Source organism: Triticum aestivum, chromosome 5A, assembly GCF_018294505.1.
Source record: "Triticum aestivum cultivar Chinese Spring chromosome 5A, IWGSC CS RefSeq v2.1, whole genome shotgun sequence".
NCBI lineage: Eukaryota > Viridiplantae > Streptophyta > Magnoliopsida > Poales > Poaceae > Triticum > Triticum aestivum.
In genome coordinates this window covers 75,916,172-75,933,880 of record NC_057806.1, presented here as the reverse complement: position 1 = coordinate 75,933,880, position 17,709 = coordinate 75,916,172, and the positions used below count along the sequence as shown (strand labels likewise).

The 17,709-nt window shown below is 46.1% G+C and overlaps 1 protein-coding gene across 1 annotated transcript; it reads left to right on the top strand.

Moving 5' to 3' along the window:
* The first annotated feature begins 1,371 nt into the window (after positions 1 to 1,371).
* LOC123102374 (zinc finger CCCH domain-containing protein 62) lies at positions 1,372 to 6,199 on the top strand. The gene is made up of 10 exons (XM_044523704.1): positions 1,372 to 1,740; positions 1,940 to 2,013; positions 2,298 to 2,412; positions 2,539 to 2,597; positions 2,866 to 2,917; positions 2,987 to 3,098; positions 3,174 to 3,272; positions 3,357 to 3,484; positions 4,523 to 4,627; positions 4,768 to 6,199. Exons 1-10 carry the CDS (start codon positions 1,472 to 1,474, stop codon positions 6,014 to 6,016), a joined length of 2,262 nt encoding a protein of 753 aa, XP_044379639.1. The 5' UTR covers positions 1,372 to 1,471; the 3' UTR covers positions 6,017 to 6,199.
* The last annotated feature ends 11,510 nt before the right edge of the window (positions 6,200 to 17,709 follow it).

The following is a 17,709-nucleotide window of genomic DNA, read 5'->3' as shown; positions in this document are numbered from 1 at the left end:
CAATCATTCAAAAATGGTGCACACAATGTATGTAGTAGCCAACAATTCCCAAAAAGGACCTCACTTCTTTGGTTGATGTGGGAATTGACCATTGTACCACTTCATGTACTTTACTATAATCAGTTGAAATCCTCCAGATGAAATGGTATGGCCCAAATACGCAAGTTCCTAGTGTCCAAAAGAGCATTTAGACCTCTTTATATACCACTAATCTATTATGAACAGAGCAAACACTTGTCTTAGGTATTGCAGATGCTGAGCAAAAGATTTGTTGTATACGAGGATGTCCGGAGAACCAGGTGCAATGTGGAGTTCATGGCTTCCGGGAAGGTGGTTGGGGCTCCTGCGAGTCCAAAGGATATAACCTTGTATTCACATTGGCCAAAATGTGTTTGGAAAGCCGTCTTGTGCTCTTCGCCTTCTTCGAGTCAGATTTGGTGATATCGAGCTCTTAAATCAAGCTTAGAGAACCACCTAGCCCCTGATAGTTCAGACAATACTAAAAGGGTTGGACGCGCTTTACTGCGCCATTGTGCTGCTGGTTTATAATTCTTTATTCCATCTATTTCGAAATATAAGGCGTATTAGTTATTTGAAAAGCCAAACCCTTTAAATTTGACTAAATATATAGGGAAGTATATCAATATCCATAATATCGAATTGGTATCAAAAGATTGATCATGAAATGAATTTTCATATTTTATTTGTTTAGTGGTGTGGATGTCGATGTTTTTGGCTCTGCACTTGGTCTAAGTTAAAGAAATTGGTCTTTTCAAAAAACAAATACACCTTATAATTTGGAGCTGAGAGAGTATTTGGTTTGGCGGGTGGGGGAGATGATGGAGTGTGTTTTTCTTTTTGTTTATAGTGCGGTGTTTTGGTGGACTGTTCACGGTGTGATTCTGTGTTTTCTACTAATCAACCAATACATATGTGGAAAAATTTTCTACGTCTGTGTCTGCATGTACTATATTGATGCTACAATATCATATGTTGACGTGTCTTGTTTTTTAGGTAATGAGAGGATGCACAGAATTGATATATTTTTATAGGTCAGTTGCACCTGATTGATTTGAAATATCATTGACAAGTCAAAATCATGAGCCAAGTTCAAAATTGAATATGACTTCAACTGACGTGGCGTCCCTCCACTGCTTTAGGATTCGTGCTGACCATCTGAAGTCGTTTGCTAGGAATCGCCAAAATCTGACGATCGCTAGATAGCATTTTCTTCATCTTTTTCGCGAGCTGTCTACGTTATGTAACGCGTTTTGAAAAAAAAATCCTGAAAATGCTGTGTTTATAGGAAGAAGAAAAAGTGCCGTGTAACAAAGCTCTTAAAACCCCATAGCCCACACGAAGAAGGGCCAACACATTTTCCAGCCAAAACACCATAAAAGCCAACGAATACTCAAACCCGGAAACTCCTCCCTTCTCGCTCCATCCCCAACGGTCGACCCAATAACCCGCCATGGCCGCCGCCGCCGCCCGCACCGGCCTCCCACCGGCGGATCACGATCCGCTCGAGGGGGCAGAATCGGAGTCGGAGGAGGAGGTGGAGAGCGGCGAGGAGCGAGGCGGTGATGGGTCGGAGGCTGAGACCCTCGCCGACCTCTACGGCCCCGACGCGGGGTCCGACGAGGACCCCTCCTTCGACCCCGCCGCCGACAAGCGGGCGGTGGGGGAGGCCGCGCTGTGGTCCGGGATGGCCCGGCTGTCCATCTCCGCGCGCAAGGGCAGGTTCGCGCCTGGTTTCCCTTCTCCTCTCGATTTGGCTCGGTTTCTATGATCCCCACAACGTACACGGAAATATATTCTCACGATCTTCGCGATTTGTTCTGCGTTTGTTGGCCTGGGTCTTCGAGTTCTTTTTTTTTTTTGCGTCGAAATTTTGCTTCTTGGTGGAGATCAGGATTCCTTGTGAATTTTGAAATTTCAGGAAAGGACCCGTGGCGCTAGAGATGGGAAATGAGGATATTGATCTTTTGGCGATGGTGGACAAGCTGATGCACGGTGAGCTCCCTAGTCTTATTTTCTGCCACATTATGTGCCCTTGCAACTTGCGGGTACAAACTGGAAACGGAACGGTCTTATAAGTTTGACGTGAGCAATGTGTACCGACTTGTCAGAAAGGGAATCGGGAGAAGATATTTGAGTTGTAACATTCTGTAGGAAAACTAGGATACACATCATATTGACTTATTGAGGCAATACCAAGATAAACGTAACTGTTAATTTCTGATGTCCTTACGAACATAACTGTTAGTTTGATGATATGTGTACTTTGTGAAATGTAGATGGCCAGTTGGAGAAATTGAAGGTTTATGAATGCAAAGCATACCTGAGGATTCACAAGTTGAGATTGGGAGGCAAGAAAGAAGAGCTTCTAAATCGTATCAGGGATCACATTGAGTATGAACTACATCCCTTATGTTATCTCTTAAATAATTTTGTTATAAGTGAGCTATTGTCTTTGCTTAGTTATTTCCTATGTCCATTGATGTACTTAAAAATTTCTTGTGATTCGCAAACATTCAGGGTCAAATTATTTGGAGATGTGAAGTATCCAGTGTCAAGCTTTGTTCTGAACTGTAAAGGTGAGAAAAAAAGGCTATTTCTAATTTAGCACAGAACATGGCTCATGTATGAGAATTAATTTTAACAAATCCCTAGACTTATAATAAGACTAGTCTTGTCACTTGGAAGATGAGCTTCTTAGCTCTAGAGTTAATTTCAACAAACCCATTTTCATGTACTATTTCGAAATTAAACACAATAATGCTCACAGTATCAGAACTTCTCTTCCCTGGCTATGCCATTTAAGTGCTACTTTTGTCAATCTTATGTAGCAATTTTTTATTGTAGGTGATGCATGCAAAGGTGATGTGGTGATGTTTGAGCAAAATATTTACAGAAGGTAATACACATCAAGCAGATATTTTGTATTTGCTCTAGTGATGGGCGTGATGTTTGAGTATCGCTGTAGGAAAAAGGGAGATCCTCGTGGAATCAAGGGTCGTCTATGCGGTCAGAGGACAAATGCTGGTAGGATAATCAAAGAAAGCTATGGCACTGCAAAGCAACAGCATACATTCACTGTGAGTTCTGGCGTTGAGCTATAATATTGTAAGGAAATCATCTTCATATACTGTTTTTAACCATCAGAAATGTAGGTTGAGATTTTCTGGAGTAAAGGGTACAAACCATGGCCTCCCCTTCATCCTCTCCTCATAAAGGGAAGAAATCTTTACAAGGACAAGACCATGAGACAGGTTTGCTCTCTAGTAAGGTTCATTTTCAGTGGGAAAGAGGACCTTACAATTAAACTGGTACTGATAGAGTTTCTACCTTCATAGCCATGGCCTGATGAAAAGGAAAGAAGCAGAGTCCTAGAAGAAAAACATGCAAGAGGGTTCCAGGCACGTAAGTCAAGGGAGGTCAGGATTCATGAGAAAGAGATTGACAAGATGAGGAGATTTAATAGGTACGCCTCTAATACTATGACATCAATATGGTATTGATAATCATAATGTAACTTCCTGGTCTCTGGGAAAAATAATGTAATTTTTTGTGTGATTTGTTTGCATTTTGGCTACTAGCAGTGTCTGAAATACCTGTAGTACCGTATCACCCACCTAATAAGGGCTAAAGTGGTAAAGTATTTTATTTTTAAAACTAGGGAAAAATGTACAGTTTTCAGATCATCTTATCCTAAGTTTGGAATTTGTAGCAAGCCCAAACCTGTTTATACTTTATAGGAAGTATTTGAACAGTGGAATCAGCTTATGATTTGAAAGAAGCAAGTAAACAAATGACACACTTTTGAGATTCTGCTCGAGAAGGTAGCTACGTCCGTGCTGACTGCATATGATTGATTTGGAAGTCAAACTTATTGAATATTTGGAGGTCTCAGCTATTGATTATGACTAAATAGTTAGATAAAGTTAACTCTAGAGTGTTTGAAAATAAGTAGTACTATATGAAAATGACAAAACATTACATAGAAAATTACCTACACAAATGTTTGAGTCCTTTATATGTTTGTAAGTTTCATGTAAAAAAATAATATTTTCACACCATGTGTAAAAGAGAAAAGTATGTATAATGATATTTTCCATGAAAATTTATAAGCATATAAAGTGCTCAGACATTTACATGTGTATGTCTACTTGGAACTTTTTGACATGGGAAAATAGATTTTCTTTACCCGGGTGCACCTTCAAATTACCCACTGCCTTGCAGGTTATAATTATTTAACCTAGTAGAACATGAACTGGACCTCTATAGTATATAACTCTCTCATCAATAGGAATGCACACCAGCCTGAGTCTTTCTTTCATTAAAGATCTGCTTCGACCCCAAGCATGTTTGGTTTCCTCCTGCACTGTCTCAACTCCTGGACTTGGCTGCAGCAGTTGTGAGGAGCCATCATGACAGTTGTGTGTCTGGCCACAAATATTTTTTTTTTCTGGCCACAAATATCATTGATGTTATGATTTTCAAATGTTGTTTTGGGGAACAGGCTTAAAGACAACAAGAGCAAAGGGAAAGAGAACATGAATCAAATATCATCTCAAACCGTTGTTCCACAACAGAAGGTTGTGTCCACGGATACTGTTGATCAAAGGTATTTCTGAATCTTATCATTCTATCCTATTACATGAAAGCTCGATCTTGATTACTTACTATTGGATGTTGGGAATTTTTGGCATATACATACAATTTTTTCTTTATTGTTCCTAATGTATGCTTTTAACAACTTATTAGATTTGACAAAGGGAGGACAGATTCCCTCCCACAAGGTGAACCTGGGAACGCAAGGCAGCAGCAGATATCTTCAAAACAAAATCCTGCAATTCATTTGTTCCATCAGCAGTTCCTCTATCAGGGTCCTTCGGTCCAACATGGCAAACCAGAGAAAACAAGGCAGCAGCAAATACTGTCAAGGCCCACCACTTCAGAGCAAATTTTCAAGCACCCAACGCAACACGATAATCATAGGCCTACTCCTGCACAGCAAATGTTCAAGAACCCACAGGAACACAATAATCACCGGCAGCAGCAAAATAAAGTGCTTCCGCAGGAGGGTACAACAAAAACTGTCAGCATACTTGGTCGGGCCCCTTGCCTTCATTATGGAGGATCAGGGAATGCAGTTCAACAGCAGAAAGTATCAAAGCCAACTCCTATGGAGCAGATCAGAAACCAGTCACAGCCCCTCAAACGTGAGCACCACAATTTAGTGCTTCCACAGGAGGATGCAAAGAAGGGAACCAACAGAGTACATTCCATTGATCACGGCAAGGCCCCTTGCCTTCAGTATGCGGGACCAGGGAACGCAATGCAGCAGCAATCATCAAGGCCAGCACTTCCACAGCAGATCAAAAATCCACCACAGCCCCCCAAACATCAACACACTGAAGTGCTTCGGCAGGAGGATGGAAATAGAACTTACAGAGTAGAGCCCGTTGATCGTCGGAATAACAATTACCATAACACAACGTATGACGAATCAGCATTCCAGCGTCGTGGGACTCAGGATGCAAAGACACACCAGCATGGCTCCAGCGGCCAGCCACATGCTCACGGTGATAGCCAATGGCATCAACCTCTCAGGCCTAGAATTCAGGATTTCTCTTCAAGAAACCAAGAAGGGGATTATCGCGATCATAGGCAAACGACTCGAGAGCAGTACAATCCTCAAGAGAGGCATCATCATAATCAGCATGGTCGCGGGCAAATGATTCAGGAGCAGTATCAGCCCCAAAAGATCCATCATCAGAATGAGCACGATAGCTGGAGAATGAACCAGAACCAGTATCATCCCCAGGAGAACCATCATCAGAATGGGCACGATAGCTGGAGAATGAACCACAACCAGTATCATCCCCAGGAGAACCATCATCAGAATTACCGGTACACCCAGCAGTTTCCAGCACCGAAGATGTGCCGCTACTACCAACAAGGGTTGCGGTGCCCCTATGAGGGAAACTGCAAGTTTTCCCATGGCAGCTGAAGGGTAGCAGTACTTTGTGCAGTCACTTGAGAATTGGAGGGTGTCAACTCCCATTTTGTCAGTCAACTTGTGTTGGCAAGCAAGGCTACACGTTTTTTGCTTCTTTCTTTTGGTTTGTCACACTCTTTTATCAGATGATCTGGAATGATGGATTATGGTTTATAAAAAGATTTTGGTTTATAATTATGGTTTATAAATAGATTTTGCGACAAGAACCTCCATGCAATATAGTCTTGGAGATTAGAAGATATATTTCGCTGAAATATACCTTGTCAGTTCTTTTAAGATTTTGTAGCAACTTATAAGTTTGTAGAATTACAAGCTGAAAAGAACTGGATTTTGATCCGCAGCGTCCCAACCAGCTCCTCCCGTTTCTTGTGTACTAGATGCTGGGGCGCGCCTCTTGGGCGGTCATGTACCTGTTCGTGTGCATTAATAATTTAGTCTGAACCCCTTATGTGTCTACATATCAAATAACACATCACTTTATCTTTCATTTTTCTTTTTTTAGGGGAAAGATTGCAATTAAATTAAAATATCATCACAGGCATTACACTCAGATAGCACCAGCAGCGCCAAATCCAGTGGTAGTTGGCCCATATAGACTGCCCCCTACCACCGATCTGGGTTTGCTAGCAGACTTGTTGCCATCTCTCCCTATCTTCCGAAAGACAATGTTCAATCTACCATGCAGAAGCTCCCTAGTCTCTATATAGTGCTCTCTCCAAGCTGCTAAAGGGGTCTCAGGTGACAAAATGTTTGAAATAACCGCAACACAATCAGATTCAATGATGATCTTTTCATTTCCCAAGTCAAGAGCAGCCTTCAGCCTGACACACGCACAAGCTTCAGCCTCTTCGATACTCGCACAGGCATGGAGTTTTACGCCCTTGGCTCTTACAAGTCTACCCATGTAATCTCTTATAATGTACCCAGCACTAGTTTCTCCCGAATTGGCTACAAACGCAGCATCAGTGTTAACTTTCAGCCACCCCACTAGAGGTTTAGTCCATCTAGGCTTTCCTGCATGACTTGGTCCAGATCTGTTCAACACTGACATATGGCACTTCAGGGGAGTAGTAGCATCAACTGGCTTCTTTCCCTTATCATCAGTAGCGAGGCACTCACACCAAAAAGTAACAATGTAGTTTTGCAGGAATCTAACCTCTCAGTGTCAAGCTACCTAGCAACAATCATATGTATATATGGTACATAGAACAACAAGATAAGCAAGTTCTGATGCCTAGATAGAACACAGATCACAACAGATTTTGTTCCATTCAATTAGTGTCAACGCCCCTGACAGGTGCGTCCCACCGGGCAGCGACACCACCCTGCCCAGCGCTGCCCCACGCGAGGACCGAGACAGGAAGCCCAACTGTAGAACCTGCGGCCCAGAGTGGTCCAAGTGAAGCCCACCACGCCAAGTACTAAAGGAGACTGCAATGCAAGGGATCGGCATCCAGTGGATCACGACAACGGCAGCTCGGCTCTTATCCCCTTTCTCTTCCTCGCTCGCGATGAGCCCTAGCTACTATTCTTGTAATCTCTTTGTAATCGCCACCAAATCCTACCTCTGTGAGGAACTGCTGCCGGTAATCAAGATTACCCACTACTATAGTCTATCATCTGGTATCAGAGACCAGTAATCCTTCCACCGCCGCTCCATTCTGGCGCAGCTAATCGAGACCAGAGGCCTCCGGCAAGCTCGTACACACCTGGTAGCCATGGATTCGGCGATCGAAGCTTTCCTCGACCGCCTTGACAACACCCTCAAGGCCCAGAACAAGGCAATCGTGGAGATCCAGGTTTCCACAGCCAAGATCGACGATCTCGTCCACTGGCGTCCTGATCTGGAGAAGCGAGTTGCCAATCTCGGTGATGCGGTGGCAACACTCCAGATGGCGCAACCACCGTCAACCAGGACGAGCGATGAGTCCCAAGGGGTGAATCCGAAGCAAGGCCCTTCTGCGACGACCGGCGTCCTCACGGGGGCCGATGGCGGCGCGAGCAGCGAGCTTCAAGGGCCAAATGGCCACGACATGTTCAACTTGCCACAGGGGAACGTGGCGGCGTCCTGCCAGACGCCGCCGCCACCCCCGGCAACAGGTCCGTCCTCCTCTCCGATCACATCTTTGCCCTCACTATCGCCGTTTGCACATGCGAGTCAGCTCCTAGCAGGGTTAGGACAGTCCCACCTGTCCATCGCATTTCCACAGTTCACGGGCGACAACCCAAACCTGTGGAAGACCATGTGCGAACAATACTTTCAGATGTTCAGCATCTTACCGTCGTTCTGGGTTCCGATGGCGGCCCTGAACTTCTCGGGATCAGCTGATGTACGACTGCAATCCGTTCAGAAGCGTCTAGCAGAGTTTGACTGGGAGCACTTTACTGCTTTACTGTGCACACGTTTTGGTCGCGATCGGCATCAGACGCTGATCAGACAATTCTATTCGGTCCGCCAAACATCATCAGTGGCGCATTACATTGAGCAATTTGAGTTGATCATCAATCATTTATCTTCTTACTCTGATACTATTCACTCGTTTTATTTCCTGACTCGTTTTGTTGAGGGATTGCAGAAGGATATTCGGGCGGTGGTCCTTGTTCAGAGACCATCGGATCTGGATACTGCCTGCGGGCTGGCGCTACTCCAAGAGGAGGTGGTGGAGGGATCTTTCGGCTCGCTACCTCGACCACCCGAACAAGCGCCAAGGCAGGGCACTCCACTGCCCCTGCCCCCTCCACCGGTGAGAGCGGTGCTGTTGGGGAACGTAGTGTTTCAAAAAATTCCTATGATCATGCAAGATCTATCTAGGAGAAGCATAGCAACGAGCGAGGAGAGTGAGTCCATGTACCCTCGTAGACCGAAAGCGGAAGCATTTAGTAACGCGGTTGATGTAGTCGAACGTCTTCGCGATCCAACCGATCCAAGTACCGAACGCACGGCACCTCCGTGATCTGCACACGTTCAGCTCGGTGACGTCCCTCGAACTCTTGATCCATTTGAGGCCGAGGGAGAGTTTCGTCAACACGACGGCGTGGTGATGGTGATGATGATGTTACCCGTGCAAGGCTTCGCCTAAGCACTACAACGATATGACCAAGTTGTTAACTATAGAGGGGGGGGGGGCGCCGCACACAGCTAGGAACAATTGATGGGTGTTCTAGGGGTGCCCTCCCCATGTATATAAAGGGGGAGAGGGAGGGAGGCAGCCTAGGGTGCGCCCAATGTTGGGGAACGTTGCAGAAAATTAAAATTTTTCCTACGGTTTCACCAAGATCCATCTATGAGTTCATCTAAGCAACGAGTCAAGGGAGAGAGTTTGCATCTACATACCACTTGTAGATCGCGTGCGGAAGCTTGCAAGGTGATGATGTAGTCGTACTCGACGTGATCCAAATCACCGATGACCAGCGCCGAACGGACGGCACCTCCGCGTTCAACACACGTACGGGACGGGAGACGTCTCCTCCTTCTTGATCCAGCAAGGGGGAAGGAGAGGTTGATGAAGATCCATCAGCACGACGGCGTGGTGGTGGATGCAGGGCGTCACAGCAGCAGGGCTTCGCCGAGACTACGAGGGAGAGACGTAACGGGGGGAGATGGAGGCGCCAGGGGCTGGTGTATGAAGTCCCTCCTCTCCCCCACTATATATAGGGGTGCCAGGGGGGGCGCCGGCCCTAGTAGATGAGATCTACTAGGGGGGGCGGCGGCCTAGGGGAGGTTTCCCTCCCCCCCAAGGCACCTAGGGGTGCCTTCCACCACTAGGACTCCTCCTAGGGGGAAACCCTAGGCGCATGGGCCTATAGGGGCTGGTGCCCTTGGCCCATGAAGGCCAAGGCGCACCCCCTACAGCCCATGTGGCCCCCCGGGACAGGTGGCCCCACCCGGTGGACCCCCGGGACCCTTCCGGTGGTCCCGGTACAATACCGATAACCCCGAAACTTGTCCCGATGCCCGAAATAGCACTTCCTATATATAATTCTTTACCTCCGGACCATTCCGGAACTCCTTGTGACGTCCGGGATCTCATCCGGGACTCCGAACAACATTCGGGTTTCTGCATATACATATCTTCATAACCCTAGCGTCACCGAACCTTAAGTGTGTAGACCCTACGGGTTCGGGAGACATGCAGACATGACCGAGACGCTCTCAGTCAATAACCATCAGCGGGATCTGGATACCCATGATGGCTCCCACATGCTCCTCGATGTTGTCATCGGATGAACCACGATGTCGAGGATTCGATCAAACCCTGTATGCAATTCCCTTTGTCAATCGGTACGTTACTTGCCCGAGACTCGATCGTCGGTATCCCAATACCTTGTTCAGTCTCGTTACCGGCAAGTCACTTTACTCGTACCGTAATGCATGATCCCGTGTCCAACACCTTGGTCACATTGAGCTCAATATGATGATGCATTACCGAGTGGGCCCAGAGATACCTCTCCGTCATACGGAGTGACAAATCCCAGTCTCGATCCGTGTCAACCCAACAGCTACTTTCGGAGATACCTGTAATGCACCTTTATAGTCACCCAGTTACGTTGTGACGTTTGATACACCCAAGGCACTTCTACGGTATCCGGGAGTTACACGATCTCATGGTCTAAGGAAGAGATACTTGACATTGACAAAGCTCTAGCAATACGAACTACACGATCTTTTATGCTATGCTTAGGATTGGGTCTTGTCCATCACATCATTCTCCTAATGATGTGATCCCGTTATCAACGACATCCAATGTCCATAGTCAGGAAACCATGACTATCTGTTGATCACAACAAGCTGGTCAACTAGAGGCTTACCAGGGACATATTGTGGTCTAAGTATTCACACGTGTATTACGATTTCCGGATAATACAGTTATAGCATGAATAAAAGACAATTATCATGAACAATGAAATATAATAATACTTTTATTATTGCCTCTAGGGCATATTTCCAACAGTCTCCCACTTGCACTAGAGTCACCAATCTAGTTACATTGTGATGAATCGAACACCCATAGAGTTCTGGTGTTGATCATGTTTTGCACGCGAGAGAGGTTTAGTCAGCGGATCTGCGACATTCAGATCCGTGTGCACTTTGCAAATCTCTATGTCTCCATCTTGAACATTTTCACGGATGGAGTTGAAACGACGCTTGATGTGCCTGGTCTTCTTGTGAAACCTGGGCTCCTTGGCGAGGGCAATAGCTCCAGTGTTGTCACAGAAGAGTTTGATCGGCCCCGACGCATTGGGTATGACTCCTAGGTCGGTGATGAACTCCTTCACCCAAATCGCTTCATGTGCTGCCTCCGAGGCTGCCATGTACTCCGCTTCACACGTAGATCCCGCCACGACGCTCTGCTTGCAGCTGCACCAGCTTACTGCTCCACCATTCAACATATACACGTATCCGGTTTGTGACTTAGAGTCATCCAGATCTGAGTCGAAGCTAGCGTCGACGTAACCCTTTACGACGAGCTCTTCGTCTCCTCCATAAACGAGAAACATGTCCTTCGTCCTTTTCAGGTACTTCAGGATATTCTTGACCGCTGTCCAGTGTTCCTTGCCGGGATTACTTTGGTATCTTGCTACCAAACTTACGGCAAGGTTTACATCGGGTCTGGTACACAGCATGGCATACATAATAGATCCTATGGCTGAAGCATAGGGGATGACACTCATCTCTTCTTTATCTTTTGCCGTGGTCGGTGACTGAGCTGAGCTCAGTCTCATACCTTGTAACATAGGCAAGAACCCCTTCTTGGACTGATCCATTCTGAATCTCTTCAAAATCTTATCAAGGTATGTGCTTTGTGAAAGACCTATGAGGCGTCTCGATCTATCTCTATAGATCTTGATGCCTAATATATAAGCAGCTTCTCCAAGGTCCTTCATTGAAAAACACTTATTCAAGTAGGCCTTAATGCTGTCCAGAAATTCTATATTATTTCCCATCAGGAGTATGTCATCTACATATAATATGAGAAATGCTACAGAGCTCCCACTCACTTTCTTGTAAACGCAGGCTTCTCCATAAGTCTGCATAAACCCAAACGCTTTGATCATCTCATCAAAGCGAATGTTCCAACTCCGAGATGCTTGCACCAGTCCATAAATGGATCGCTGGAGCTTGCATACTTTGTTAGCGTTCCGAGGATCGACAAAACCTTCCGGCTGCATCATATACAGTTCTTCCTTAAGATGCCCGTTAAGGAATGCTGTTTTGACGTCCATCTGCCATATCTCATAATCATAGTATGCGGCAATTGCTAACATGATTCGGACGGACTTTAGCTTCGCTACGGGAGAGAATGTCTCGTCGTAGTCAATCCCTTGAACCTGTCGATAACCCTTAGCGACAAGTCGAGCTTTATAGATGGTAATATTACCATCCGCGTCCGTCTTCTTCTTAAAGATCCATTTGTTTTCTATCGCTCGCCGATCATCGGGCAAGTCTGTCAAAGTCCATACTTTGTTTTCATACATGGATTCTATCTCGGATTTCATGGCTTCAAGCCATTTGTTGGAATCCGGGCCCGCCATTGCTTCTTCATAGTTCGAAGGTTCATTGTTGTCTAACAACATGATTTCCAGGACAGGGTTGCCGTACCACTCTGGTGCGGAACGTGTCCTTGTGGACCTACGAAGTTCAGCAGTAACTTGATCCGAAGTACCTTGATCATTATCATTGTTTTCCTCTTCAGTTGGTGTGGGCATCACAGGAACGGTTTCCTGCGCTGCGCCACTTTCCCGCTCAAGAGGTAGTACTTCATCGAGTTCTACTTTCCTCCCACTTACTTCTTTCGAGAGAAACTCTTTTTCCAGAAAGCATCCGTTCTTGGCAACAAAGATCTTGCCTTCGGATCTTAAGTAGAAGGTATACCCGACAGTTTCCTTAGGGTATCCTATGAATACGCATTTTTCCGACTTGGGTTCGAGCTTTTCAGGTTGAAGTTTCTTGACATAAGCATCGCATCCCCAAACTTTTAGAAACGACAGCTTAGGTTTCTTTCCAAACCATAATTCATACGGTGTCGTCTCAACGGATTTAGACGGTGCCCTATTTAAAGTGAATGTAGCTGTCTCTAGAGCGTATCCCCAAAATGATAGCGGTAAATCGGTAAGGGACATCATAGACCGCACCATATCCAATAGGGTGCGATTACGACGTTCGGACACACCGTTTCGCTGAGGTGTTCCAGGCGGCGTGAGCTGTGAAACGATTCCACATTTCCTTAAGTGTGTACCAAATTCGTGACTTAAGTATTCTCCTCCACGATCTGATCGTAAGAATTTTATCTTTCGGTCACGTTGATTCTCTACCTCATTCTGAAATTCCTTGAACTTTTCAAAGGTCTCAGACTTGTGTTTCATTAAGTAGACATACCCATATCTACTCAAGTCATCTGTGAGAGTGAGAACATAACGATATCCTCCGCGAGCCTCAACGCTCATTGGACCGCACACATCGGTATGTATGATTTCCAACAAGTTGGTTGCTCGCTCCATTGTTCCGGAGAACGGAGTCTTGGTCATTTTGCCCAAGAGGCATGGTTCGCACGTGTCAAACGATTCATAATCAAGAGACTCTAAAAGTCCATCGGCATGGAGCTTCTTCATGCGCTTGACACCAATGTGACCAAGGCGGCAGTGCCACAAGTATGTGGGACTATCGTTATCAACTTTAAATCTTTTGGCATCTACACTATGAACATGTGTAATATTACGCTCGAGATTCATTAAGAATAAACCATTGACCATCGGAGCATGACCATAAAACATATCTCTCATATAAATCGAACAACCATTATTCTCAGACTTAAATGAGTAGCCATCTCGTATTAAACGAGATCCTGATACAATGTTCATGCTCAAACTTGGCACTAATAACAATTATTAAGGTTCAAAACTAATCCCGTAGGTAAATGTAGAGGCAGCGTGCCGACGGCGATCACATCGACTCTGGAACCATTCCCGACGCGCATCGTCACCTCGTCCTTTGCCAGTCTCCGTTTATTCCGCAGCTCCTGCTGTGAGTTACAAATATGAGCAACGGCACCGGTATCAAATACCCAGGAGTTACTACGATTACTGGTAAGGTACACATCAATCACATGTATATCAAATATACCTTTGGTGTTGCCGGCCTTCTTATCCGCTAAGTATTTGGGGCAGTTCCGCTTCCAGTGACCCTTCCCCTTGCAATAAAAGCACTCAGTCTCAGGCTTGGGTCCATTCTTTGACTTCTTCCCGGTAACTGGTTTACCAGGCGTGGCAACATCTTTGCCGTCCTTCTTGAAGTTCTTCTTACCCTTGCCCTTCTTGAACTTAGTGGTCTTATTGACCATCAACACTTGATGTTCTTTCTTGATTTCAGCCTCTGCTGACTTCAGCATCGAGAACACTTCAGGAATGGTCTTTTCCATCCCCTGCATGTTGTAGTTCATCACAAAGCTCTTGTAGCTTGGTGGGAGCGACTGGAGGATTCTGTCAATGACCGCCTCATCTGGGAGGTTAATGTTCAGCTGGGTCATACGGTTGTGCAACCCAGACATCTTTAGGATGTGCTCACTGACAGAACTGTTTTCCTCCATCTTACAACTGTAGAACTTGTCGGAGACATCATATCTCTCGACCCGGGCATGAGCTTGGAAAACTAGTTTCAGCTCTTCGAACATCTCATATGCTCCGTGATGCTCAAAACGCTTTTGGAGCCCCGGTTCTAAGCTGTAAAGCATGCCGCACTGAACGAGGGAGTAATCATCAGCACGAGACTGCCAAGCATTCATAATGTCTTGGTTCTCTGGGACGGGAGCGTCACCTAGCGGTCCTTCTAGGACATATTGTTTCCTGGCAGCTATGAGGATGATCTTCAGGTTCCGGACCCAGTCCGTATAGTTGCTGCCATCATCTTTCAGCTTGGTTTTCTCTAGGAACGCGTTGAAGTTCATGTTGACATGAGCGTTGGCCATTGATCTACAAGACATATTTGCAAAGGTTTTAGACTAAGTTCATGATAATAAAGTTCTAATCAAATTATGAACTCCCACTTAGATTAGACATCCCTCTAGTCATCTAAGTGTTACACGATCCGAGTCGACTAGGCCGTGTCCGATCATCACGTGAGACGGACTAGTCATCGTCGGTGAACATTCTCATGTTGATCGTATCTTCCATACGACTCGTGTTTGACCTTTCGGTCTCCGTGTTCCGAGGCCATGTCTGCACATGCTAGGCTCGTCAAGTTAACCCTAAGTGTTTTCGCTGTGTAAAACTGTCTTACACCCGTTGTATGTGAACGTAAGAATCCATCACACCCGATCATCACGTGGTGCTTAGAAGCGACGAACTGTAGCAACGGTGCACAGTTAGGGGAGAACACTTCTTGAAATTTTATAAGGGATCATCTTATTTACTACCGTCGTTCTAAGTAAACAAGATGCATAATACATAATAAACATCACATGCAATTATATAGTTGTGACATGATATGGCCAATATCATATAGCTCCATTGATCTTCATCTTCGGGGCTCCATGATCATCTTGTCACCGGCTTGACACCATGATCTCCATCATCATGATCTCCATCATCGTGTCTTCATGAAGTTGTCACGCCAACGACTACTTCTACTTCTATGACTAACATTTAGCAATAAAGTAAAGTAGTTTACATGACGTTATTCAATGACACGCAGGTCATACAAAAAAAATAATGACAACTCCTATGGCTCCTGCCGGTTGTCATACTCATCGACATGCAAGTCGTGAATCCTATTACAAAGAACATGATCTCATACATCACAATTCATCATTCATCACAACTTCTGGCCATATCACATCACATGATCAATCGCTGCAAAAACAAGTTAGACGTCCTCTAATTGTTGTTGCATCTTTTACGTGGCTGCAATTGGGTTCTAGCAAGAACGTTTTCTTACCTACGAATCACCACAACGTGATTTTGTCAACTTCTATTTACCCTTCATAAGGGCCCTGTTCATCGATTCTGCTCCAACTAAGGTGGGAGAGACAGACACCCGCCAGCCACCTTATGCAACTTGTGCATGTCAGTCGGTGGAACCGGTCTCACGTAAGCGTACGTGTAAGGTTGGTCCGGGCCGCTTCATCCCACAATACCGTTGAGCAAGAAAAGACTAGTAGAGGCAAGTAAGATGACAAAATCCACGCCCACAACAAAATTGTGTTCTACTCGTGCAAAGAGAACTACGCATAGACCTAGCTCATGATGCCACTGTTGGGGAACGTTGCAGAAAATTAAATTTTTTCCAACGGTTTCACCAAGATCCATCTATGAGTTCATCTAAGCAACGAGTCAAGGGAGAGAGTTTGCATCTACATACCACTTGTAGATCGCGTGCGGAAGCTTGCAAGGTGATGATGTACTCGTACTCGACGTGATCCAAATCACCGATGACCAGCGCCGAACGGACGGCACCTCCGCGTTCAACACACGTACGGGACGGGAGACATCTCCTCCTTCTTGATCCAGCAAGGGGGAAGGAGAGGTTGATGAAGATCCAGCAGCACAACGGCGTGGTGGTGGATGCAGGGCATCACAGCAGCAGGGCTTCGCCGAGACTACGAGGGAGAGACGTAACGGGGGGAGATGGAGGCGCCAGGGGCTGGTGTATGAAGTCCCTCCTCTCCCCCACTATATATAGGGGTGCCAGGGGGGGCTCCGGCCCTAGTAGATGAGATCTACTAGGGGGGGCGGCGGCCTAGGGGAGGTTTCCCTCCCCCCCAAGGCACCTAGGGGTGCCTTCCACCACTAGGACTCCTCCTAGGGGGAAACCCTAGGCGCATGGGCCTATAGGGGCTGGTGCCCTTGGCCCATGAAGGCCAAGGCGCACCCCCTACAGCCCATGTGGCCCCCCGGGACAGGTGGCCCCACCCGGTGGATCCCCGGGACCCTTCCGGTGGTCCCGGTACAATACCGATAACCCCGAAACTTGTCCCGATGCCCGAAATACCACTTTCTATATATAATTCTTTACCTCCGGACCATTCCGAAACTCCTTGTGACGTCCGGGATCTCATCCGGGACTCCGAACAACATTCGGGTTTCTGCATATACATATCTTCATAACCCTAGCGTCACCGAACCTTAAGTGTGTAGACCCTACGGGTTCGGGAGACATGCAGACATGACCGAGACGCTCTCAGTCAATAACCATCAGCGGGATCTGGATACCCATGATGGCTCCCACATGCTCCTCGATGTTGTCATCGGATGAACCACGATGTCGAGGATTCGATCAAACCCTGTATGCAATTCCCTTTGTCAATCGGTACGTTACTTGCCCGAGACTTGATCGTCGGTATCCCAATACCTTGTTCAGTCTCGTTACCGGCAAGTCACTTTACTCGTACCGTAATGCATGATCCCGTGTCCAACACCTTGGTCACATTGAGCTCAATATGATGATGCATTACCGAGTGGGCCCAGAGATACCTCTCCGTCATACGGAGTGACAAATCCCAGTCTCGATCCGTGTCAACCCAACAGCTACTTTCGGAGATACCTGTAATGCACCTTTATAGTCACCCAGTTACGTTGTGACGTTTGATACACCCAAGGCACTTCTACGGTATCCGGGAGTTACACGATCTCATGGTCTAAGGAAGAGATACTTGACATTGACAAAGCTCTAGCAATACGAACTACACGAT